The following is a 27,766-nucleotide window of genomic DNA, read 5'->3' as shown; positions in this document are numbered from 1 at the left end:
TGCACCAGGCTCATCGCTGCTAGCAGCGCGTCGGGCAAAGGAGCAGCGGTACTTCAACAAGGTGGAGGAGGTAAGTATATGGGTCTCAGGGGGCGGACAGTCACTGCCGGGGGCCACTGTGGGATGTCACTATTATACTGGGGGCCGCTGTGGGGTGTCACTATTATACTGGGGGCTGCTGTGGGATGTTACTATTATACTGTGGGCCACTGTGGGATGTCACTATTACTGCTGGGGCCACTGTGGAATGTCACTATCATACTGGGGGCCACTGGCGTAACTATAGAGGATGCAGGGGATGCGGTTGCACCCGGGCCCAGGAGCCTTAGGGGGCCCATAAGACCTCTCTTTTTCATATAGGGAGCCCATTACTATGAATAAAGCATTATAGTTGGGGGCCCTGTTACAGGTTTTGCATTAGGGCCCAGGAGCTTCAAGTTACACCTCTACTGGGGGCCGCTGTGGGATGTCACTATTACTATAGGGGGCCGCTGTATGATGTCACTATTAGTAATGGTGTCCCCTATATCGGTCCCAGTAGTAATAGTATTACTACTGAAGCCACTGAAACCCCACGCCCATATGAGCAAAGCCCCGCCCCGCCGGGCCATGGAAAAATGGTCATGCTTGAAGCCAGTCCCTGGTGCAAAAAAGGTTGGGGACCACTGCTCTACCTGGCTCAATAAGTATCAACCTTCAGATACCTTTCCATGCTCCGATTGCCTTGCATGCAGTTTTATAGAGAAACTAGCTTACCCGTCGCGCGTTGCTGCGAAGACAGACAGACATACATTCATTCGTTTTTATATATCTAGATAACAACCAATCACAGCGCAGCTTTCATGTTACCTTAGCAGTAAGAAAAATAACAACCAATCACAGCGCAACTTTTATTCTGCCTCAGCAATAAAAAAAATAGCAACCAATCACAGCGCAGCTTTCATGTTACCTCAGTGGTATAATATATAACAACGAATCGCAGCACAGCTTTCATGCAACCTCAGTAGTATAAGAAGTAGCCACCAATCACAGCGCAGCTTTCATGTTACGTCAGCAGTATAAGAAATAGCAACCAATCGCAGCACAGCTTTCATGTTACCTCAGCAGTATAAGAAATAGCAACCAATCACAGCACAGCTTTCATTTTACCCCAGCATTCTCAATATCCAGCAATTGTCTTGCGAAACGTTCGGCGGATGCATCATTTTGTAGTTGAACATGCATCCCATTGCTCGTAATGCCATTTGCTTTCGTGCTTGAGATGGAAATCAAACGATCTTTGTCTGGGGGGCAATAACTGTCGACGATGCTCGTACGCGCGCTACCTATCATGGGATAGTTGTACTATGCCAGTAATCTTCCCAGGAGTGTACTCAGCAACTTCCCAAAGTCTCATGGCAATTGGATGAATGGTGTAGTAATGCATAAAGAACAGACAGACAGACATACATTAATTTATATATATCAGAAAGTGAGAGAATTAGATTCCGTATGTAAAATTTGGACGCTAATTCTTTTGCGCATAGAATTGAATAATCGAGTTGGGACCCATTAGCTTTTCCTATTTATGACATATTCAATGCCCGTGCCAAATTTCATGTTTCTATGTGAGAAAATTACATTCCGTACGTAAAATTTGGACGCTAATTCTTTGGCGCATAGAATTGAATAATCGAGTTGGGACCCATTAGCTTTTCCTATTTATGACATAATCAATGCTCATGCCAAATTCAAAGTTTCTATGACATTGGGAAGCGAGAAAATTAGATTCGGTACGTAAAATTTGGACGCTAATTCTTTGGCGCTTACAATTGAATAATCGAGTTGGGACCCATTAGCTTTTCCTATTTATGACATATTCAATGCCCGTGCCAAATTTCATGTTTCTATGTGAGAAAATTACATTCCGTAAGTAAAATTTGGACGCTAATTCTTTGGCGCATAGAATTGAATAATCGAGTTGGGACCCATTAGCATTTTCAATTTATGACATATTCAATGCCCATGCCAAATTTCATGTTTCTATGTGAGAAAATTACATTCCGTACGTAAAATGTGGACGCTAATTCTTTGGCGCATAGAATTAAATAATCGAGTTGGGACCCATTAGCTTTTCCTATTTATGACATAATCAATGCTCATGCCAAATTTCAAGTTTCTATGACATTGGGAAGCGAGAAAATTAGATTCAGTACGTAAAATTTGGACGCTAATTCTTTGGCGCTTACAATTAAATAATCAAGTTGGGACCCATTAGCTTTTCCTATTTATGACATAATCAATGCTCATGCCAAATTTCAAGTTTCTATGACATTGGGAAGCGAGAAAATTAGATTCAGTACGTAAAATTTGGACGCTAATTCTTTGGCGCTTACAATTAAATAATCAAGTTGGGACCCATTAACTTTTCCTATTTATGACATATTCAATGCTTGTACCAAATTTCAAGTTTCCATGACATTGGGAAGCGGGAAAATTAGATTCCGTACGTAAAATTTGGACGCTAATTCTTTGGCGCTTAGAATTGAATAATTGAGTTGGGACCTATTAACTTTTCCTATTTATGACATAATCAATGCTCGTGCCAAATTTCAAGTTTCTATGACATCGCGAAGTGAGGGAATTAGTGGCAGTGATGGAAATCGAACGATCTACGTGGGGGGGTCGTAACTGTCGACGACGCTCGCACGCGCGCCATTTATCGTAGGATAGTTTTACTATGCCTATAATCTTCCCAGGAGTGTACTCAACAACTTCCCAAAGTTTCATGGCGATCGGATGAATGGTGTAGTAGCGCATAAAGGACAAACACACACACGCACACACGCACACACACACACACAGACACACAGACAGACACGCATACTTTCAATTTTATATATATAGAGGAGGACCTTATACTAGCGCACAGACAGTGATCTCCTACAATACAAGAGAATTTCTGAACTCCCGTACGCATATTAGTAGTTTACGCTTCTGTTATTCCTGCTGCCGATTCCAGCCAATGAGGTGGCTGGAATCGGCACCACGTGACTTCCCATCGTGCACGAGCAGTACAGTTCAGCAGCCGTGCACGATGAGAGCTGTGCCCGCGCCTCACGTGACCGGTGACGTCACCGAGACTTGAATTTGCCCGCGAATTCCGAGCCCAGGCATCTACAGAGGAAGCTGATGGTTGGAGCCTTTTATACTACTTACAACGTGGGAGAGGAAGATTTCTGCGCTGTGTGTGGTGAGTACCTACCTGAGATTAATGCGCTGTGTGCTGCTACGTGTGGTGAGTACCCTCCTGAGATTAATGCGCTGTGCGCTACGTGTGGTGAGTACCTATCTGAGATTAATGCGCTGTGCGCTGCTACGTGTGGTGAGTACCTACCTGAGATTTGTGCGCTGTGCGCTGCTACGTGTGGTGAGTACCTACCTGAGATTAATGCGCTGTGTGCTACGTGTGGTGAGTACCTACCTGAGATTAATGCGCTGTGCGCTACGTGTGGTGAGTACCTACCTGAGATTAATGCGCTGTGCGCTACGTGTGGTGAGTACCCTCCTGAGATTTGTGCGCTGTGCGCTGCTACGTGTGGTGAGTACCTACCTGAGATTAATGCGCTGTGTGCTGCTACGTGTGGTGAGTACCTACCTGAGATTAATGCGCTGTGTGCTGCTACGTGTGGTGAGTACCTACCTGAGATTAATGCGCTGTGTGCACTACGTGTGGTGAGTACCTACCTGAGATTAATGCGCTGTGTGCTGCTACGTGTGGTGAGTACCTACCTGAGATTAATGCGCTGTGTGCGCTACGTGTGGTGAGTACCTACCTGAGATTAATGCACTGTGTGCTGCTACGTGTGGTGAGTACCTACCTGAGATTAATGCGCTGTGTGCTGCTACGTGTGGTGAGTACCCTCCTGAGATTAATGCGCTGTGTGCTACGTGTGGTGAGTACCTACCTGAGATTAATGCGCTGTGCGCTACGTGTGGTGAGTACCTACCTGAGATTAATGCGCTGTATGCTGCTACGTGTGGTGAGTACCTACCTGAGATTAATGCGCTGTGTGCTGCTACGTGTGGTGAGTACCTACCTGAGATTAATGCGCTGTGTGCTGCTACGTGTGGTGAGTACCTACCTGAGATTAATGCGCTGTGTGCTGCTACGTGTGGTGAGTACCTACCTGAGATTAATGCGCTGTGTGCTGCTACGTGTGGTGAGTACCTACCTGAGATTAATGCGCTGTGTGCTATGTGTGGTGAGTACCTACCTGAGATTAATGCGCTGTGCGCTACGTGTGGTGAGTACCTACCTGAGATTAATGCGCTGTGTGCTGCTACGTGTGGTGAGTACCTACCTGAGATTAATGCGCTGTGCGCTACGTGTGGTGAGTACCTACCTGAGTAACTACCTGAGATTAATGCGCTGTGTATGTATGTATGTACGTGTATGTATGTACGTGTATGTATGTATGTACGTATGTATGTACGTACGTGTGTGTACATATGTATGTACGTACGTGTGTGTATGTATGTACGTACGTGTGTGTATGTACGTGTATGTACGTACGTGTATGTATGTACATACGTGTATGTGTATGTGTATATATATATATATTTTATAATATGATTCTTCTGACCAGGTTGGGGGAGTAGTGGTCAATGTAAGTGGGTGGAGCGGATCTAGGGATCAGTAATACTGGTGTGATGTGACTGTTAACCTGCTGATTTTTCGTCATTTCCTGCAGATCTGACGTCCTTGAGAATGGGAAGGCTGTCCGACAGTGAAGAGACCCTCGACGTTCAGCAATCTTGAAACCCTTCGTTTTATGGACTGCTTTTTGCCTTTTTTTTTTTTTTATTATAAGCTTTTTGGAGTATCCTGAAAAACTGCGCAATATTTTACACCGATTGAGTAAACAGAAAAGATCCCCAAACACAGCGGTCTTTGGTTTATCAGGGAATGAAACTTGGGGTAAAATCCACATTTTTAATAAATAATAAAACGTGATTTGAATTTGTTTTTCTGTTTTACCTTATTTATGTTTTCAGGCTCCTGATTACCCACGCTGTAAAGCCGGCTGCACACGGCTGTGACGAGCTCCGCCATGGAATTCCGGGGGGGAGCCCATCACGGCAGCCCCAAGAGACCCCAATACTTACCTCCGGTTCCGGAGTCCCGCATGACGCCTCAGTGCGCATGGACAATAGAGCGTGTGACGCACCGCAGCGGCATGTGACGCGGCTGGCGGTAGGCGTAGAGGCGGTAGGTACTCAGGTAGGTACTCACCACACGTAGCGCACAGCGCATTAATCTCAGGTAGGTACTCACCACACGTAGCAGCGCACAGCGCACAAATCTCAGGAGGGTACTCACCACACGTAGCGCACAGCGCATTAATCTCAGGTAGGTACTCACCACACGTAGCACACAGCGCATTAATCTCAGGTAGGTACTCACCACACGTAGCAGCACACAGCGCATTAATCTCAGGTAGGTACTCACCACACGTAGCAGCACACAGCGCATTAATCTCAGGTAGGTACTCACCACACGTAGCAGCACACAGCGCATTAATCTCAGGTAGGTACTCACCACACGTAGCAGCACACAGCGCATTAATCTCAGGTAGGTACTCACCAGACGTAGCGCACAGCGCATTAATCTCAGGTAGGTACTCACCACACGTAGCGCACAGCGCATTAATCTCAGGTAGGTACTCACCACACGTAGCGCACAGCGCATTAATCTCAGGTAGGTACTCACCACACGTAGCAGCACACAGCGCATTAATCTCAGGTAGGTACTCACCACACGTAGCGCACAGCGCATTAATCTCAGGTAGGTACTCACCACACGTAGCGCACAGCGCATTAATCTCAGGAGGGTACTCACCACACGTAGCAGCACACAGCGCATTAATCTCAGGTAGGTACTCACCACACACAGCGCAGAAATCTTTCTCTCCCACGTTGTAAGTAGTATAAAAGGCTCCAACCATCAGCTTCCTCTGTAGATGCCAGGGCTCGGAATTCACGGGCAAATTCAAGTCTCGGTGACGTCACCGGTCACGTGAGGCGCGGGCACAGCTCTCATCGTGCACGGCTGCTGAACTGTACTGCTCGTGCACGATGGGAAGTCACGTGGTGCCGATTCCAGCCACCTCATTGGCTGGAATCGGCAGCAGGAATAACAGAAGCGTAAACTACTAATATGCCTCCCGTACGTCTAATTTGGTATACATTGCAACTTGCCCTTGTCCTAAGAATTACATAGGCAAGACGATACAGCATTTCAGAAGATGCATTTTACCGCACATCTATATATATAAAATTGAATGTATGCGTGTACGTTTGTCTGTCTGTCTGTGTGTTTGTCCTTTATGCGCTACTACACCATTCATCCGATCGCCATGAAACTTTGGGAAGTTGTTGAGTACACTCCTGGGAAGATTATAGGCATAGTACAACTATCCTACGATAAATGGCGCGCGTGCGTGCGAGCGTCGACAGTTACGCCCCCCCCACGTAGATCGTTCGATTTCCATCACTGCCACTAATTCTCTCACTTCCCAATGTCGTAGAAACATGAAATTTGGCACGAGCATTGATTATGTCATAAATAGGAAAAGCTAATGGGTCCCAACTCGATTATTCAATTGTAAGCGCCAAAGAATTAGCGTCCAAATTTTACGTACGGAATCTAATTTTCTCGCTTCCCAATGTCATAGAAACGTGAAATTTGGCACGGGCATTGAATATGTCATAAATAGGAAACGCTAATCGGTCCCAACTCGATTATTCAATTCTATGCACCAAAGAATTAGCGTCCAAATTTTACGTACGGAATCGAATTCTCTCGCTTCCCAATGTAATAGAAACGTGAAATTTGGCAGGAGCATTGATTATGTCATAAATAGGAAATGCTAATAGGTCCCAACTTGATTATTTAATTCTATGCGCAAAAGAATTAGCGTCCAAATTTTACGTACGGAATGTAATTTTCTCACATAGAAACTTGAAATTTGGCACGAGCATTCAATATGTCACAAATAGGAAACGCTAATGGGTCCCAACTCGATTATTCAATTCTATGCGCCAAAGAATTAGCGTCCAAATTTTACGTATGGAAACTAATTTTCTCACTTCCCAATGTCATAGAAACTCGAAATTTGGCACGAGCATTGAATATGTCATAAATAGGAAAAGCTAATTGGTCCCAACTCGATTATTCAATTCTATGCGCAAAAGAATTAGCGTCCAAATTTTACGTACGGAATCGAATTCTCTCGCTTCCCAATGTAATAGAAACTCGAAATTTGACACGAGCATTGATTATGTCATAAATAGGAAAAGTTAATGGGTCCCAACTCGATTATTCAATTTTAAGCGCAAAACAATTGGCGTCCGAATTTTACATACGGAATCGAATTTTCTCGCTTCCCGGTGTAATAGAAACTTGAAATTTGGCACGAGCATGGATTATGTCATAAATAGGAAAAGTTAATGGGAAGTTGTTGAGTACATTCCTGGGAAGATTACTGGCATAGTACATCTATCCTACGATAGGTGGCGCGCGCGTGTGCATGCGTCGTCGACAGTTATTGCCCCCCAGACAAAGATCTTTTGATTTCCATCTCAAGCACAAAAGCAAAAGGCATTACGAGCAACGGGATGAGTGTTCAACTACAAAATGATGCATCCGCCGAACGTATCACAAGACAATTCCTGGATATTGAGAATGCTGAGGTAAAATAAAAGCTGTGCTGTGATTGGTTGCTATATATTATACCGCTGAGGTAAAATGAATGCTGCGCTGTGATTGGTTGTTATTTCTCTTACTGCTGACGTAACATGAAAGCTGCGCTGTGATTGGTTGCTATATATTATACCGCTGACGTAACATGAAAGCTGCACTGTGATTGGTTGTTATATTTTATACTGCTGAGGTAACATATAAGCTGTCCTGTGATTGTGTGTTATATATTATGAAGCTGAGGTAACATGAAAGCTGCGCTGTGATTGGTTGTTATATATTATACCACTGAGGTAACCTAAAAAAGCTGCGCTGTGATTGGTTGTTATCTAGATATATAAAAACGAATGTATGTCTGTCTGTCTTCGCAGCAACGCGCGATGGGTAAGCTAGTTGGTAATATAAGAAGGGGAGACAGTACACCCCTCACCAATCATATGCAGCAATTTCATAAAGTTCCAAGGAATTGAATCTATAAAACATTTGGTTGTCGTGGTAACAAGGAACACCTCTCAGTGTCGTGATGTGTACATGTTACGTGATGACGAGGGGGGCGTAGCATGGCAACAGCATGCTACCCAGAGAGACCAGCCGTGTGTCATCTACTATGGCCATTCTGGTTAACGGGGACAGGTACTGGTATGATCAAGTATGAATACTCAGTCCATATACCTATTGGCACTTATTTTTTGTCCTTCTTGGAGAGATTTATGACAATAGATCTTGGAGAATGGTACATGCTTACCTTAATTATTAATCACCACCCTGTTGGCTGTGTGGGGGGTTGCTGTTTAATTGGCCGAGGGCGTTACAACCCCCCCCCCCCCCCCCCCCCCCCCCCCAGGATGTGTGTTTCAACAAGGGCTTTATAAGAACAGACCCAAAGCTAAGCGTGTCATTCGTCTTCAGCCTACCTTCAATGCTGGTGATGCTGTTGAATTTTTTTTATTTTGTGGGGGAAAAAAGGGTTCTTGGGCTAGACGAATTCTAGCAAGGAATATTGCATAGATAGAATCAATTAGAAAGCCAAGAACACTGAATTATATCTCCACACCATAATTCAGCTATAGTGATTGTTCAGGGCAAAATTGCCGATCAGAACCTTTAAGAAAAGAAAAAAATTGTTTTCAAGTATTGTATGAAGGCTAGTAGTTTGGTTCCTGAAGAAGCTGTGCTATTACAGCAAAAACGCGTTGAACCATTGTATAAGTTAGTGAACGAGTTTACAAATTGATATACTATTTAATTCAGTGCAGTATGAAAAAATAGAAATCAGTACGTAATTAATTCTTTAATCAGAGCAATCAAGATTGTAATTGACCTTTTTCTATTGTTATAGCTACCTCGGGAAGACACACTATTCCGAGCTCACTAGATCCTGGTCATGCCTGTGGGTTTATGATGTGACAGGCACAGATAAACCCCTGGTTTTTCAATCTGAAACACCCACTATTAGGGAAACCACAACTTGTAGCTCTATTTTAATAGGCCTCCAAAATAGGTCTCTTTAATCTGCTAAAATTAGTATTGTATAATGGGGGAAAAAATCTTATAGCAATTTTACCAAAAATCTCCAGTTAAAACTCACAGGCATAAACATATTTATATACCGAGGACTCCTATATTTACTCCAGAAACCATTAGTAACAACTAGAGATGAGCGAGCACCAAAATGCTCAGGTGCTCGTTACTCGAGACGAACTTTTCGCGATGCTCGAGGGTTCGTTTCGAGTAACGAACCCCATTGAAGTCAATGGGCGACCCGAGCATTTTTGTATATCGCCGATGCTCGCTAAGGTTTTCATTTGAGAAAATCTGGGAAATTCAAGAAAGTGATGGGAACGACACAGAAACGGATAGGGCAGGCGAGGGGCTACATGTTGGGCTGCATCTCAAGTTCCCAGGTCCCACTATTAGCGGCAAGAGTGGGCCCCCCCTCCCAACAATTTTTACTTCTGAAAAACCCTCATTAGCAAGGCATACCTTAGCTAAGCACCACACTACCTCCAACAAAGCACAATTACTGCCTGCATGACACTCCGCTGCCACTTCTCCTGGGTAACATGCTGTCCAACCCCCCCGCACGACCCAGTGTCCACAGCGCACAACAAAGTGTCCCTGCGCAGCCTTCAGCTGCACTCATGCCACACGCTGGCCTCATAGCCACACCACCCTCATGTCTATTTATAAGTGCGTCTGCCATGAGGAGGAACCGCAGGCACACACTGCAGAGGGTTGGCACGGCCAGGCAGCGACCCTCTTTAAAAGGGGCGGGGCGATAGCCCACAATGCTGTACAGACGCAATGAGAAATCCAATCCTGTGCCACCTCCATCAGGAGCTGCACACGTGGGCATAGCAATGGGGAACCCATGTGCCACACACTATTCATTCTGTCAAGGTGTCTGCATGCCCCAGTCAGACCGGGGTTTTTTATAAATAGTCACAGGCAGGTACAACTCCGCAATGGGAATTCCGTGTGCACCCACAGCATGGGTGGCTCCCTGGAACCCACCGGCGGTACATAAATATATCCCATTGGATTGCCCATCACAGCTGAGGTAACGTCAGGTTTAATGCAGGTGGGCTTCGGCCCACACTGCATGCCCCAGTCTGACCGGGGTTTTTAATACATAGACACTGGCAGGTACAACTCCCTAATGTGAAGTCCCTGTGCACCCACGGCATGGGTGGCTCCCTGGAACCCACCGGCGGTACATAAATATATCCCATTGCATTGCCCATCACAGCTGAGGTAACGTCAGGTTTAATGCAGGTGGGCTTCGGCCCACACTGCATGCCCCAGTCAGACTGGGGTTCTTTATAAGTAGACACATGCAGTTACAACTCCGTGTCAACCGACAGCATGGGTGGGTCCCAGGAAGCCACCGGCGGTACATAAATATATCCCGTTGCAGTGCCCTGCTCAGCAGAGCTAACGTCACATACAATACAGGTGTGCTTCGGCCCACAGTGCATGCCCCAGTCTGACCGGGGTTTTTAATACATAGACACTGGCAGGTACAAATCCCTAATGTGAAGTCCCTGTGGACCCACAGCATGGGTGGCTCCCTGGAACCCACCGGCGGTACATAAATATATCCCATTGCAGTGCCCTGCTCAGCAGAGCTAACGTCACATACAATACAGGTGTGCTTCGGCCCACAGTGCATGCCCCAGTCAGACTGGTAATATGTTTATGTAGCAAAAGTGTAGGCCAACCCCACACACCTTGCTGTACCATGAGTGCAGGCGAAGCCCATAAAAATTACTAGGATTACACTGTAGGCGAGGGCCCCAAAAAATTGGTGTACCAACAGTACTAATGTACCTCAGAAAAATTGCCCATGCCCAACCAAGAGGGCAGGTGAAACCCATTAGTCGCTTTGGTTAATGTGGCTTAATTTGTAATTAGGCCTGGAGGCAGCCCAGTTAAAATAAAAATTCGTTCACGTGCAAGTTTCAACGCTTTAATGAGAATTGAAACGTATAAACATTGTTTACTAAAGTAATATGACTGAGCCTTGTGGGCTTAAGAAAAATTGCCCATTCGGCGTGATTACGTGAGGTTTCAGGAGGAGGAGCAGGAGGAGGAGGATGAATATAATACACAGATTGATGAAGCTAAAAGGTCCACGTTTTTGATGGTGATAGAGAACGATGCTTCCATCTGCGGGTGCAGCCTACGTATTGTTTAGGTACCGCTGCTGTCCGCTGGTGGAGAAGAGAAATCTGGGGAAATCCAGGCTTTGTTCATCTTTATGAGTGTAAGCCTGTCGGCACTGTCGGTTGACAGGCGGGTACGCTTATCCGTGATGATTCCCCCAGCCGCACTAAACACCCTCTCTGACAAGACGCTAGCCACAGGACAAGCAAGCACCTCCAGGGCATACAGCGCGAGTTCAGGCCACGTGTCCAGCTTCGACACCCAATAGTTGTAGGGGGCAGAGGCGTCACGGAGGACGGTCGTGCGATCGGCTACGTACTCCCTCACCATCCTTTTACAGTGCTCCCGCCGACTCAGCCTTGACTGGGGAGCGGTGACACAGTCTTGCTGGGGAGCCATAAAGCTGTCCAGGCCCTTAAAGACTGTTGCACTGCCTGGGCTGTACATGCTGCTCGATCTCCGCACCTCCCCTGCTACCTGGCCTTCGGAACTGCGCCTTCTGCCACTCGCGCTGTCGGATGGGAATTTTACCATCAGTTTGTCCGCCAGGTTCCGGTGGTATAGCATCACTCTCGAACCCCTTTCCTCTTCGGGTATGAGAGTGGAAAGGTTCTCCTTATACCGTGGGTCGAGCAGTGTGTACACCCAGTAATCCGTAGTGGCCAGAATGCGTGTAACGCGAGGGTCACGAGAATGGCATCCTAACATGAAGTCCGCCATGTGCGCCAGGGTACCTGTATGCAACACATGGCTGTCCTCACTAGGAAGATCACTTTCAGGATCCTCCTCCTCCTCCTCCTCCTCCTCAGGCCATACACGCTGAAAGGATGACAGGCAAGCAGCATGGGTACCCTCGGCAGTGGGCCAAGCTGTCTCTTCCCCCTCCTCCTCATGCTCCTCCCCCTCCTCCTCCTCAATGCGCTGAGATATAGACATGAGGGTGCTCTGACTATCCAGCGACATACTGTCTTCCCCCGCCTCCGTTTCTGAGCGCAAAGCGTCTGCCTTTATGCTTTGCAGGGAACTTCCCAAGAGGCATAGCAGAGGGATGGTGACGCTAATGATTGCAGCATCGCCGCTCACCATCTGGGTAGACTCCTCAAAGTTTCCAAGGACCTGGCATATGTCTACCAACCAGGCCCACTCTTCTGTAAAGAATTGAGGAGGCTGACTCCCACTACGCTGCCCATGTTGGAGTTGGTATTCCACTATAGCTCTACGCTGCTCATACAGCCTGGCCAACATGTGGAGCGTAGAGTTCCACCGAGTGGGCACGTCGCACAGCAGTCGGTGCACTGGCAGATTAATCCGATGTTGCAGGGTCCGCAGGGTGGCAGCGTCCGTCTTGGACTTGCGGAAATGTGCGCTGAGCCAGCGCACCTTTCCGAGCAGGTCTGACAAGCGTGGGTAGCTTTTCAGAAACTGCTGAACTACCAAATTAAAGACGTGGGCCAGGCATGGCACGTGCGTGAGGCTGCCGAGCTGCAGAGCCGCCACCAGGTTACGGCCGTTGTCACACACGACCATGCCCGGTTGGAGGCTCAGCGGCGCAAGCCAGCGGTCGGTCTGCTCTGTCAGACCCTGCAGCAGTTCGTGGGCCGTGTGCCTCTTCTCTCCTAAGCTGAGTAGTTTCAGCACGGCCTGCTGACGCTTGCCCACCGCTGTGCTGCCACCCCGCGCGACACCGACTGGTGGCGACGTGCTGCTGCTGACACATCTTGATTGTGAGACAGAGGTTGCGAAGGAGGAGGAGGGTGGTTTAGTGGAGGAAGCATACACCGCCACAGATACCAGCACCGAGCTGGGGCCTGCAATTCTGTGGGTGGGTAGGACGTGAGCGGTCCCAGGCTCTGACTCGGTCCCAGCCTCTACTAAATTCACCCAATGTGCCGTCAGGGAGATATAGTGGCCCTGCCCGCCTGTGCTTGTCCACATGTCCGTTGTTAAGTGGACCTTGGCAGTAACCGCGTTGGTGAGGGCGCGTACAATGTTGTGGGAGACGTGGTCATGCAGGGCTGGGACGGCACATCGGGAAAAGTAGTGGCGACTGGGAACCGAGTAGCGCGGGGCCGCCGCCACCATCATGTTTTTGAAAGCCTCCGTTTCCACAAGCCTATACGGCAGCATCTCCAGGCTGATCAATTTGGCTATGTGCACGTTTAACGCTTGAGCGTGCGGGTGCGTGGCGGCGTACTTGCGCTTGCGCTCAAACAGTTGCGTTAGCGACGTCTGTGGTGAGCCGCGGGCGGGGCAGATTTTAATACTCGGGTGTCACCTGATCTCCCCAGCCACTCACTGCAGGGGGGTGGTATAGGGCTGGAACATCACAGGAGGAAGTTGTAATGCCTTCCATGTCTTTCTATTGGCCAGAAAAGCGCGCAAAATTTCTCAAAGATGAAAGTGGAAGTAACTTGAACATCGCGTGGTGCTCGTCTCGAGTAACGAGCATCTCGAACAGCCTAATACTCGAACGAGTATCAAGCTCGGACGAGTACGCTCGCTCATCTCTAGTAACAACCAATATCTCCACAAAGTGGTGCCCTCCCTCAGATCCGGCGCCTCTCATCACTTACTACTAGAAATACCACGTAGAATCATTTTCCTGCCTTTAATTGGCACTGAATCTGATACAAGCCAGCTGTTACTCGCAATGATTTCTGGGAATTGTAGTTTAATAAGTCAGTTCTAAGCGTTGGATAACAGAAGATGAGAACTACAACTCCCAGAAGCCCGCGTAGCGCAGAGTGTTTCTGGGGGCTTCAGTTCCGATTCTACACTTACAAATGACAGAAAGGGACTGTTGAACTAGGAATCCAAGAAATCATTGCATGGAAGGCCATGAACAATTCTAGGCAGGAAATGATCTTAGAGGTGCCTGAGTGATGAGGAGACTGTACTACTGTTAGATACTACAGGGGTAGCTGCTGCAGTATGAGTAATTGCTGGAGCTTGTGGTTCCCCTGAAGTTGTAGAGCCTTAGCTTACACTCCTCAGCCCCCAATATGGACGTATAAATATCACAATTATTATTAAGTATTAGGCCTCCTTCCCACGAACGGATTTACGCCGCGTAAATTCGCGGCAAAAATCCGCTGCGTTGCACCCTGCTATTAGGTTCTATTGAACCTAATAGCACAATGCTCACGATGCGTAATTCCACTGCGGAATTATGCACCGCGATTTCTCCCGTCCTCACCCGCAGCATGCTCTATTTTCTGCGGGTGAGGACGGGCTGTACGCGCTGACGGCTTCCATTGCAGTCAATGGAAGCCGTCCGTTCACGCTATCTCCCGCTGTAACCAGCGGGAGATAGCGTGAAAAAACGCTTTCCCGCCCACCGCCGCGCGTCATATGACGCCATATGACGCGGCCAGCCGCGTCACGTGACACGGCCGGCCGCGCACGTGACACGGCCGGTGACGCGGCGGCGGTGGGCGGTGACGCGGCGGCGGTGGGCGGGGAAGCGATTTCACGCTATCTCCCGCAGGTAAGTATAGGGGCTCTGGGGGGGCGCCGTGACGGGCTTCGCAGCGGAATATTACGCGGCGGAGCCCGTCACGCTCGTGGGAAGGAGGCCTTAGATGTGTTCACGCATAGTGGCCGCTGCATGATTTAATAAATGGCTTTTTTGACATCTCAGCACCCCATGTCCATAAATCAATATGGTAAGAAAAATACAAATAAATGCAGTCATTGTTTTTAAGAACTCTGCTTTCTGTCAGTGACTAGAGGTTCATTTACGTGGGGCGATTATCATCTGAATTCTACAGGGAAGCAGCGAAATCGGGCGATAATCATCTCATGTACACACGCTCGCCGACAGGGCACTGAGCGAAAAAACGCTCACCTATCGGAGTCGCTTGGTTTTTAGCAGAACTAAAAACAAAGCGACTGTCGGACTTGTAGACGGGAGCCGCTTTAACTTTGAGCGACTCACAATGATCCTCACCAGTCCGCCTCCGTTCATTGAACAACTGTCGCATAGGAGCTATAGTCCGGTGATATTCCGTGGGACAGCTTTATCGTCCAACACTCGTCCTGTGTAAAGGTATCTTAAGACTACATGGCGGCTTTGGTTGCGCAGCACCAGTGTCGCATTGTAACATCGCAAGTATTTGTTGTGAATACTGTTGCATTACTACATATGACATGATGCGACAGCGACACAGTGGCAGCCAAACCTGCATTGTTTGTCATAACTCAAGTGACTTTTCCTGCCTAGAGTACTATGTAAATCACATATGATTCCAACGCGGGCAAATACGTCCACCATTTAATTTCTCTTTAGTTTCTTACAACAGTAGCGAGTCCTAAACTATGCGGGACTCGCAGCCAAATGCGACTTGAAAGTATCCATGCAACTTTAACCCTTAGGGCTTTTACCCACTAGCGTTTTTTTAACGCTGCAATATAACTGTATTTTTTTACTGCAAATGTCAATGGGACTTTCTAAAATTGCAGAAGCACTAAAATCGCAGAAGCACAAATAGCGATTTTTGTGCGATGCGATTTTAACATTAGAAAGTCCCATTGAAGCTAGTGGGTAAAAGTCTTTAGTCAGACCTCATCTGGAATACTGTGTCTAGTTCTGACCACCCCACTAAAAAAGACATAGACAAACTGGAGCAAGTTCAGGGAAGAGTTACCAAGATGGTGAGCAGTCTGCAAATCATGTCCTATGAGGAAAGGTTAAAGGATCTTGGAATGTTTAGCTTGCAAAAAACAAGGCTGAGAGGAGACTTAATAGCGGTCTACAAGTATCTGAAGGGCTGTCACAGTGCAGAGAGATCAGCCCTATTCTCATCTGCACAAGGAAAGACTAGAAGCAATGGGATGAAACTAAAAGGGAGGAGACACAGATTAGATAGTAGAAAAAACGTTCTGACAGTGAGGGTGATCATGGAGTGGTACAGGTTACCACGAGAGGTGGGGAGTTCTCCTTCAATGGAAGTGTTCAAACAAAGGCTGGACAAATATCTGTCTGGGATGATGGTTGGACCGGATGACCCTGGAGGTCCCTTCCAACTCTACCATTCTATGGTTTTAAATATCAAAATGGATATCATGTGACAGTGTGGTATGGAGCAGGTGTGGGAGCCAGACCCACTCCATAGCCAGCGACTGTCTGTTGTGTTAAACAGTGGACAAAGACCTCAACAGCCGCTATTGGAACCAGTTCTGATCACGGCCATTTAACCACTTAGATTCTTTGGTCAATACTGACCAGGGCATCTAAGCTGGTACCTCTGAGTGCACTCTCTATCGCTCAATGGCCTCCTCAATGACGCAATGCTGTCTAGTTTAAGCGATATTGTGGATTATTTTCTATGGGGAAAACAAACAAAAGATTGCATTTACAGATTTGATTTTAATGCGTCCAAAATCGCATGTGCCTAGATGTGATGCATTTTTCTCACAATCGTAGGGAAAATTGCACGTTTGCAACCGCAGTATTGGGCCGAGTTTCTTGGACCAATATTGTGCTCGCTCCTGTAAATCTGGACTTAGCCCGGTTTCACACCGCGTTAGCGCACTTATGCAGCGCAAACACACACACGTATTTACACGCGTAGTTGTGCAGCAAAGATGCAAGCGCAATATGCACAGAATATACAAAAAAAACCATGTTCTGTGTACAGAAAACGTGAGTAAAATACATTGACATGCATGCAAAAAAGCCTTGTTATTAGCGCAAAAACGTTGTGCTTAGGCACGAACAATTGCAGATATGCTCGTGGTGCCCAATTGCACGTGCAACACACAGGGGATGCGTAATACCACAAGTAAAAGAACACACCTGGACCTCATTAGGCTAAATAGCCTTTCAAATCATGGTGGGGGTGTCTTGCATGCGCATATGAACATGCCCTGCGTATGTACAATGCGCCGATATGCGGGCAAATCAGCCTCGTTCACTGCGCAAATATCTTGCTCTGAGGCGAGCATATTTACACATACACTCATCTGAAGGAGCGCTTACGCTAACTCCCCACGGGCGATTGCAATATCTGGCCGTGAATCTCTCCCCCATATCGTGCTCTCCACCATGTGAAATACCCGTGGATGCAAGACATTTTAATGGCGATACAGCCTCACATCACTGTGATGTGAAGGGAATCCCCACTGCGGCTGTCACAGCCCCAGCAGAGTTTCTCCCATTGCTTTCATTGAAAACAATGGGGTTGCGATGCGAGATCACGCAGCCAGATAGAACATGCAGCGATTTGTTTCCCGCATAGCATCGCATTGTGGTGCCATGCAGGAAAAATCGCTCATGCCTATGACCCCATTCAAAATAATGGGGTTCATATTTATGCATCTAGCAACGCACAAATCTCAAACCATTGAATTAAACAGGAGCTCCGCCTGCAATACCAGCCCGGGCCACTGTGCTATGGTCAGCGCTTTCTGCTTCCTTCACTGGCTATAGTGACAACAACACCAGAAATCAGCTGATCGGTGGCGATCTTAAGACCGGGTCCCCGCTGATCACCTACTGATGACCTGTCAAGTTAGAAATGTCCCCTTTAATGTAACCGCAAACTGCAGAGAAATCGGCAACCTTTGTTCGGTTGTTCGATGACGCACAAAGTTGCAGTAGAGCCCTGATAATAATATGTCCATGTTATTTCAAGCTTTTACATTGTCAGAACTAAACCTTCCCAAGAGATCGGCGTGCTGCGCTGAAACGATAGTCTCTAGAGCAAACCGGGCACTGATGTTTGTGCTTTCTCACAGAGCACATCATTAACCTTATAATAGAGCACGTCGGGGAGGGGGGGACCCGAAATGCGGCACTACCGATGGATCCCTGACATAGATGCCAAATTCATACCCCTTACATCACCTATAGCATTACTGTACTCGGGTTCAGGAACTGTAACCTCCATGTACATACCCTTCATCTAGTAAATTACCCTTATTAATTTTAGGTTTCATATTTCCCCCGGGCGAGGGCACGCTCACGCATTTCACGGCTTCCTAATTACAGACGCCGGGCGAAGGGGCTTTGGATTTTCCTATTAATCAGAGAAGGAAATTTAATATTTATGCAACAAGAAATTAACGTGCTTCATTGTATCCTATCATTATATTAATACTACATCATGCTGCCCGGCTCAGAAGGGGTTAAGTCATCTTTTCTTTTGTAGGTTATGGAGTTGTCACATCATTGGCCGTCTTACCCTTGGGGTATGGTAGGCACCTGGAGAATTCTGTCATAACAATACTCTTGCATTGTATTGAATGTATCAGGTTGTGAACGTCTGCTCTCTTAAATTCACTTTGACGCTAAGAGGGTCATCCGGCGCTCACGCTGCGGCCGCCTCCCATTGTGCTGATGTAACAGTTCACCAAATAACGTGAGTAGATGCCTCAGCGTCTCAGTAGACGGGGGAACAATTTAATGTCAGCTACAGTATTGAGGCTGATATAATATTTCCTGCAGCACGTCACGTCGTAAAGTCTGTTTTTCAGCCATTGTGCGTCATATTTATTGTTCCCTGTTATCAGCCATTTCAGTATAGGGAGGGGTTGACTGTAGGACAGGTGAAAGCAATCTATTGTTTCCTGGTCTCATCAACTTTAGGGCGGGGGAAAACTGACAGCGGCTTCACATGAGCATATTTGCACATGTTTTTGCATGCAAAAAATTGGCTTCACATGAGCATATTTGCACACGTTTTTGCATGCAAAAAATTTGTGCATGCAATATGCAGAGAATAGCTCCTTTTTTGCGCCCGCATTATCCGCACAGGAAAAAGATGCAGCAAACTGTACTTTTGTGCGCATTTGCATACCAACGGTCCCCATAGAAATCTAAAGGAATGCGCATGCATTACTCATAAAAATGCGCAATTCCACAGGAGAAAGAATAAATCTAGAACTTATTAGGCTAAATATCCATTTAAATCGGGATGTGGCTGTGTACCGTGCACAAAATGTACAGTAAAATGTGCCGATGCACAAAGACCCCTGCGTACCATCCGTATGTTTTTTTTCTGTGCTGCAGATGTGCCAGCCAGCGCACATGCGCAGTACAAAAAATACCACACCATTACTAAGCGTTGACACGGAATCTGCAACCCTTCTGCAATGTCATTGCAGAAGGGCCACGGATCGAATGGCTTCCACTGCTCTGGAATAGGACATGCTGCGATTTTCCCTCTGCAGGCGGAAAATCACAATTGATTCCGCTCGTGGACATGGAAAAGCAATTTTTCCATAATATGTCTATGGGCAGTATTTGCTGCGAAATCCGGAGACAAACAGCCGTTCCGGCTTCCGCAATGCAAGTACGCCTGTGTACATTGGGCCTTTTATAGTTTTTTTTTTTTAATGTATTTGTTACTATTTTTATATAATTTTAAAATAAATAAATTATTGCATTCGCAACGCCACATTCCAAAAGCCATAACATTTCTAACTTTCCTCCAGCGGAGCTTTGTGAGGTATAAATCTTTGTGGAATGAGTTGTAGTTTTCGCTGGTACCATTTTGGGGTAACTATGACTTTCAGATCAGTTTTATTTAAGAGACAAAAAACTGAAATTTTGGCTCTTTTGTTGGCGTTGCATACTGTGCAGTAAAATAATATGCTGATTTTATTTGGGTCAATATATGTCTTCCCCAAATGAGCTGTGGTAGACCTCTATTTTGATAAAATGAGCTGTAGTTTCCATTCGTATCATTTTGGGGTACAAGCGATTTTTGTTCATTTTATATTGGTTTTTTTGGGAGGTGAATGAAGTAAAAATATAAATTTTTGCATTGTTATTCTTTTTTTTAAACTGTTTACTGTGTGGGATAACGGACTTAATAATTTTATAGTACGGATCATTACGAACGCAGCTATATGTAATATGCTTATTTATTTTCTATTATAAAGAGGTTTTGCAGGGACTACATGTTTTTTGTCTTCTTTTTTAAATAAATGTTATTTAACCCATTCCCGCTGCAGGGCGTAAGTTTACGTCCTGGGAGCGGGGTACTTCCCGCAACAGGGCGTAAACTTACGTCCTGGAGATAGCGCGGGATCACATATGATCGCGCGCTATCCCGCAGCGGGAGCCGGCTGTCACTCACAGCCGGCGTCTCGCTGCAACAGCGGGGGGGCATCAGAGATGCGCCCGCCACTGTTAACCCCTTCCCTGCCGCGATCTAAGTAGATCGCGGCAGGGAAAGAGTTCACAGCGGGAGCGCGGCTCCCTCTGTGTCTCCGGCCGGAACTCGCGATGGCGTCCTGTATTGCCTATGCCTGAGATCGCTGTATGAGCGATAAGGCATGGGAGAGCAGTAGCTCTGCCATGCCTTATGACAGCGATCATCAGGGCAGTGGTTAAAGTCCCTCAGAGGGACACAAACAGTGTAAAAAAAAGAAAGATTTAAAAAATGAATAAAAAAAAATGTAAAAAAAAGAGTAAAAAAACCATTTTGTATGCTTTTTCTCAGATTAGCATAAAAAAAGGTAAAAAAAAAATAAAACCCCACATATTTGGTATTGTCGCGTCCATAACGATGCGTACAATAAGTTGCACATGCTTTTGACTGTGCACGGAAAAAAACGCTAAAAAAAAAGCTAAAAAACTGAGGCAAAATGCTCATTTTTAGCATTTTGCCTCACTAAAAACGCAATAAAAGTGATCAAAAAAGCCGTATGTACGCCAAATAAAATCTACAGCTCGTCTCGCAAAAAATAAGCCCTCATAGAGCTCTGTACATCAAAAAATAAAAAAGTTACGGGACTTTGAATGCAGCAATTTAGAATAGAAAAAAGATTTCCAAAAAATAGGGTTTTTATTGCAGAAAAGTGGGAAAACCTAAAAAAAATGTTACAATTTTGGTACCGTTGTAACCGTACCGTTCTGCAGAAAAAATGGAAAGTCTCATTTATGCTGCATGATTAACGGTGTAAAAAAAAAATAAAAAAATCTATGGCAGAATTGATGCGTTTTCTCTCTCTGCTATCATTAAAAAAAAAATAAAAATTTTACAATATAGTCTATGTACCCAAAATTGGCATCGATAAAAACTACAGTTCGCCGCGCAAAAAACAAGCCCTCATACGGCCGCGTCGACGGAAAAATAAAAAAGTTATGGCTTTTGATAAACGGAGAAGAAAATCCGCCAAAAATTGTTGCGTCCTTAAGCCCAAAATAGGCCATGTCATGAAGGGGTTAAGGTTGTTTACACCTGGCTGAGAAAGTCACGCGAGATTTCTGCGCTGCGAGACACGTGGATATAAACCCCATTCTTTTGAATAGGGTCATACACATGAGTGATTCCCTTTTCTCTCATCGCATCGCAATGCGGGAAACAAATCGCGGCATGTCCTATATTTGGACATTCCCTCGGACGCCCCACCCACTGTTTTCAATGAGACGGCATAGCATCGCATGGCATGTGAGGTGCACTCTCAGCAATCCTTCACCGTGTCGCTACTTCCCTGAAGTGATGCAAGGTAGTTTTAACATTTAAACTCCTCACATCCGCCGGGACATCGCATGTTGCCGAACGCGATATTGGGTCGAGTTTCATGGCCTGATATTACACTCTCTTGTGAAATTAACCTAACTTAATTGAACTTTTTAAACACATTTCTTTATTTCTTAAAGATATGATTGTTGAATTACTGGTACACTACACTGCGCTACTTGTGTCGTGCAGTATAGTGTACTTGTCGCTAATCAGCAAATAGACCCCGACGGACGCAGGGTTCTTTTAGGTTGGAATGCCTGGAAGATCTAGAAGCCTTCATCAGGCCTCCAGCTGCCATGGGTACTCATCAGCACCCCACGATTGCATTACAGAGTGCCTTTGAATGACAGGAGGAGCTACCTCCCCAGGTCATCCACTAACCTGCCATTATTGCTATTGATCATGGCATGTAAGGGGTTAAACAGTCAGGATTGGAGGTTTCTTTGCTGTTAGTGCAGAATCCCTTCATTCATCTGACAGCCAGGTGTTAGCTCTTCTCTGCACGTGATTCCCATCTCAGCTTAGATTAAGCTGCCGTATAAACACAACAGCCAAGTGTAAGGTCCTTTATTGACCACCGTAAAAACCCGTAAGTTCACACATAGCAGAAGTGCTGTGGATTTTTTACACAGAGTTCACCTCTTCAAACACGGGGGTGAAATCCACTTCAAAATCCGCATGTTACCTGCTCCATTATGTGTGGACATAGCCTAAAAGGGTATTCCCGTGTCAGCCAGTCATGGCCGCAATGTGAATATTCCTGTGTACGAAACAGCACTGCTCTATTCAGTCCCCATGTCACTGTGGGTGGGTGCAGTGAGCTTGCAGTGATGAGAAGAGGAGAATACATGACCCTTGTTCTTGAGATCAGTGGGGTCTCGGCAGTGAGATCTCCCACTGATGACACTTTTATCATCTATCCTGTGGATAAATGATAGTTGATAAAAGTCAATCTTGCTACATCCCCTTTAAGACCTCGTTCAGATGGCCGTATGTTGCTTCCGTGTGCCGTGTGTTTCACAGACAGCACATGGACACATTATAGCCTATGATGGGTGAGTTTTCACACTGACCGATGCAGTGTGCTTGGTCCACACAGATAAGACACATATGTCCATGTGCCATTTGGTTCGAGTTGCGCCTGAGATGCTAGGCTCAACTTGCACTACAGTCAACTAAATGAGACCTATCTCCTAACTACCGCTGACCACCACATTCAGCCACCTTGGGCCACATCTAGAGCTGGGTGTGGGTCACAGAGGTGGGACCCGCATCTATCTGGCATAACCTGTCAAAAGCGTCAGATGGGATTTACCTTTTCACTTTGAAGTGAAGCGACATTACCACCATCTGCGTTATCATTGTAGCGTCTAATTTTACACTGTCATTCGCTTCCTAGTCATTAAGAGATTACTACAGACAATGACTGCCTGTCCTTCTGTTTCAGGGAACTTGCTGCTTATGGAAAGCCTTCTTACAGTTGAAGTGACTGGGTGTGACCATTCCTACCATCAGGGACAATTGTAAAATCAGCCAAGCTCGAATACTCTCCAGTGATTCCTAATAAGGCATGTCCTGCTCAGAAGCCTCAACCTCAAGTTATCTCCGAAGATCCCGAGAATGTGAGGAGGATGACGGGGCAAATCCTGACCTTGTTACGATATCTGATGAAGGAACGTTGGACTTTAGACCAGGCTGTAACCAGACAGCTCAAGATCTTGTCAACTCTATACTGTCACCTAGGACCTGGGAGAAGTATCTGGCCTCCTGGAAAGCTTGGATGCAGTTCAAGAAAGCATCTCGCCAAAGAGGTTGGTGCCGGGCAGAGAAAATTATGGTGGATTTCTTTGAACACCTAATAGCCAATGGGTACTGCCGGGGCAAAGTGGTGAGCACCTTGGCCGGGATCTCCTTTTGCTTGCAGATCATGGAAAAGAAAGATGTCACTAAACAGTTTATCATCCAGCAGATGCTGACGAGTTGGAGGAACAAGGAGATGGAGGATAACGTGGATACGGAGAGCAATGGCGACTATAGCGATCTCCTAACCCCTGAAAAGCTCAGCTCCGTGATCTACGCCACCAAAAAAGTTTGCTTTGACAACAACGAGAGTCGACTGTTCTCAGCAGTCTTCACTTTGGCTTTTTACGGTTCCTTTGACATGGAAGAGCTGGTGGCCAGAACCAAAGAGGAAGACGGCACAGGACTGTCGTTCAAAGACGTCATTGTGGAACGTAATTCTATATATTGCAAGATGCAGAAAGTCCGATCCAACAAAAGCCAATGGGTTGAGGTCAAAAAGCGAGAGGACAAGTTTTTATGTCCTCTGAATAGAATGAGGAAATACTTGGAGGTGAGGCCGGAGGGGGGTAGAAACTTTTTTATCCATGAGAATGGAACACCGCTGACGCAGTTCCAGTTCAGTAGGGTCCTGTCTTTTGCCTTGGAGGAAGCAGGTCTCGATTCCAGAAGGTTTGGGCCTCATTCCCTATGCTACAAGGCATGAAGATGCTGCCGTTGAAGGGGGTGTGGGATGTTTGCAAAGCGTGATGTGTGGAAAATACATGAAGTAGATTTAAAATATTTCGAAGTGACATCTTAGTTGGAGGGGAGAACTTGTAAAGGAACGGAATAGACCACACAACGCACTGCAAGTTGCGGTGAATTCTGCACCAAAATCTGCATATTTTGATGTGGAATTGAAAATGTCTTAAAACCTGCCTGCAATTCCGCATCAAAATCCACAGTTAGACCTACAGATATTGGTGTGGAATTCATTGCATCAGCGTCTTGATATTTCCTGGGAGACTATGATACAAAGGTAAATTACTATTGGCTGAACCGCCACCAATAAAGGGGTTTTATTGATGACCTGTCCCCAGGAAAAGACAGCTGATCAACGGGGTCACGACTGGCAGTCTGCCACTAAAACGGTAACCTGGTCCTAGAAAACCCCATTAAGACTCTATATTAGCCACGATAGGTTAGTACAGGTGTACATTTGTGATGTGTCTATTAGGCTGGGTCCATACATGGCGAATAATTTGCCACAGATTTCACTCTATTCATTGCAAAGGGAGACATTCGCTGCGAAAGCCCGACGCATTTCCATATAGGAATGAGCATGTTGCAGACTTGAATATCCACAGCTTACTCTGATTTCCGGGCAGATTGTACTGTAAATTCCCACAGATCTGCAGAATCCTTTAGTGTATGTTCACATAAATTGGATCTAATTCAACCAGCATATACTACAGGACATACTGGCAAAAATCTGTGGATCTGTCTTCAGCTGAAGGGCTGTTAACCTGCATTATGATTAACCCATCGTTATTCAGCAGGGTTAATTCGCATTTAGCTTGTGTGAAATCCGCAGAAATAACTCGTATGCTGCTTATTTCTATGCTGCAATTAAAAATCAGTGCAGAAATCTCACGTAGTGTAGGTGCAGAAAACTCTAGTCACATGCGTGGAATGCAGATCGTCATTGGACTGATGTGGATTTTGCTGCAGTAGTCTGCATCAATTCCGACATGTGAGAATGGAGCCTTAGGTGAGTGTTTTACCCACAAATGCTAGGCGATTTTCTGGCAAAGACCCATTACTTCACTTTTGTGAAATTCCGATCCTTTTGCGCAAGTTTCACACGCGATAGAGGATCGGAAGTGTTTTCTATTGGATTAAAGGGGAAACCTCGCATCGCACGGCATGCAATGGATTTAGGGTCTCATTGAAATCAATAGGCGATGCATTCCGAGAAATGCAGAAAAATAGGCCGTGCCACAATTTTTTTTCCTTGCAGCATCGCTTATGTGTATTCAAAAGACTGGAGTTCATATTCATGCGATTCCGCATCTTAGTCCTCATTTAGGTATGCAGATTTTGGTGCAGACTTCTGCAGTGACAAATTCCACTATGTGTTGCTGAACAATTTCATCTAATGAGAAGAGTCTGTAAAGAGGTTTTCACACTAAAGACCACAGTATATGGGATAAATGTCTGTTTGCTGGTGGTCCGACTGCTGGGACCCCTACCAATCACAAGACCAGCGCACCCAAACGCCCCATGCGAATGGTGTACATGTACAACACCGTTCCATTCACATGGCGCATTTGGGTGTGCCAGTCTCGGGATCACTGCCAATGTCAGTAGCCAGAGCCCCAGTGATCAGGCGTTTTTCCCTCATCCTGTGGGGAAAACACCTTTAACTGTAGAACACGTGAATGCAATCAATTATTCCCTGTTATCAGCCATATCAGGTAAAGGTTCTTTTACACTTGCTGAATTCTCAGTCCAATGTAACAAGCGCTGATCAACAAGCTTAATGTATTGTTTTACACGGGCCAAGAAACAGCTTTTGGGGGCAAATGATTGTACTTACAATTGTTCACCCCACAGGCCGGCTATATATCACCACAATCACATAGAGAGATGAACAGCCGACCAGTGAACATTTTTATGCTTGCCTAAAGGCACCGCACAGCCGTGTTCGCCCATTTGTCAACCAATCGGTGTCTCTTTTACATGGCCCAATAGTTAGGGGCTTAAAGGAACCCCATCCCTACAGCACCAAAAACTGAGTTAAGGTGCTTTTAGGAGAGCAGATAGGGAGTCAGGTGATGTATTTTTTATACTCTGTCCAAATCCCGTGCTGTTACGTACTAAAGTCCACACGTCATATGGAAATCTAACTTTTTTCAGACTACCATGTGTGTGATCTGCTCTACAAGTCTATGGGAGAGCGTGCACACGGAAATCTGAAGACAGTGTATGTAGCACGTGAACTTCATAGGGTGACAGCTCAGGATCGGGAGAGCAACTTGATATAAAGAATATTTCCCCCGGCTCCCCCTCCCGAACAGCACCATAACTTAGTTTTTGGTGCTGTAGGGATGTGGCAGGTTCCCTTTCTGCCATATCTGGCAGAACTTGCTGCAGTAAATCCACAGCGGATACTCTGAAGCAGATACGCAGCGCAAAATCTGCATCAAAAATAGCACCGTTTGATGTGGAATATACATACCTCAGAGGTGGATTCCGCACCAAAAATCCACATCCATATTTGACATGTTATGGATTTAAATTCCGCACCGCATGTCCGTTTTCACAGTGGATTTATTTCTGCAGTATGAGAATGAGATTTTGCTACTTCTACTATAAATGCTTCGGATTTTCGGAAAGGAGGATCCACATGTAAAATATGCAGCGAATCTGCCCCAATTGGACAAACTCTAACGGAGCCGCTAATTGTGGTGCAGATTGTCAATGACCCTTACATCAATGCAGGGCTTCAGTGGGCCATTGGTGAGGTCAGTGAAGAGCTCATTTTGTGAAATGAGCCCCTATAAGTTCTTCTTCTAGTTGGTGGGGGGTGTAGGGGTTATAGACGGTGAACAGTTAGATAGTAATGTAACATAACGGACGTTGCGAACACCTTGTGTAGGTCTCCTTACCCTTCACTTATGTGCCTACAATAATATCACTACTATTTCTTTATAAAATGTCATTTTTAAATTCTGTACATTTGCCATTCAGATGTCTGGGAAAGCGTGGTGACGACCCCACGAACGCTGTAATGACAGCCATATAAATCGTCATCCAGTTTCCCCTTAAACATTGTAGTGAAGAAATGACTATAGAATTGTTTTACAACTTGATCATTTTGACTTTTGGCCTTTAAGGGGCCAATGATCTTGTCACCGCTATCCGGTAGTGCCGCCATCTTTGCAGATGCTCCAGTTCAGTCTTTATTGGAAGGGTGACAACGTGAACTCGGATATGATTGATGTTTCTCTTCTCGTTGCAGTTTTCCCTGTTCTGTGGAGACTCGTGTTACTTATCACCTGTATCTTTCATTGTCTTCGTCTCGGAATAAAGTTTTCAT

At 46.0% G+C, this 27,766-nt stretch overlaps 1 protein-coding gene across 1 annotated transcript; it reads left to right on the top strand.

Moving 5' to 3' along the window:
• The first annotated feature begins 2,960 nt into the window (after positions 1–2,960).
• LOC136611404 (uncharacterized) lies at positions 2,961–27,766 on the top strand. The gene is made up of 4 exons (XM_066591005.1): positions 2,961–3,232; positions 4,734–4,960; positions 5,038–5,263; positions 23,330–27,766. The coding sequence occupies exon 4, from the start codon at positions 23,453–23,455 to the stop codon at positions 24,386–24,388; it is 936 nt and encodes a 311-aa protein (XP_066447102.1). The 5' UTR covers positions 2,961–3,232; positions 4,734–4,960; positions 5,038–5,263; positions 23,330–23,452; the 3' UTR covers positions 24,389–27,766.

The sequence above is a fragment of the Eleutherodactylus coqui genome, chromosome 2, assembly GCF_035609145.1.
Source record: "Eleutherodactylus coqui strain aEleCoq1 chromosome 2, aEleCoq1.hap1, whole genome shotgun sequence".
Classification (NCBI taxonomy): Eukaryota; Metazoa; Chordata; class Amphibia; order Anura; family Eleutherodactylidae; genus Eleutherodactylus; species Eleutherodactylus coqui.
Note: the sequence above shows the minus strand (reverse complement) of the source record. Positions and strands in the feature narration are given on the sequence as shown.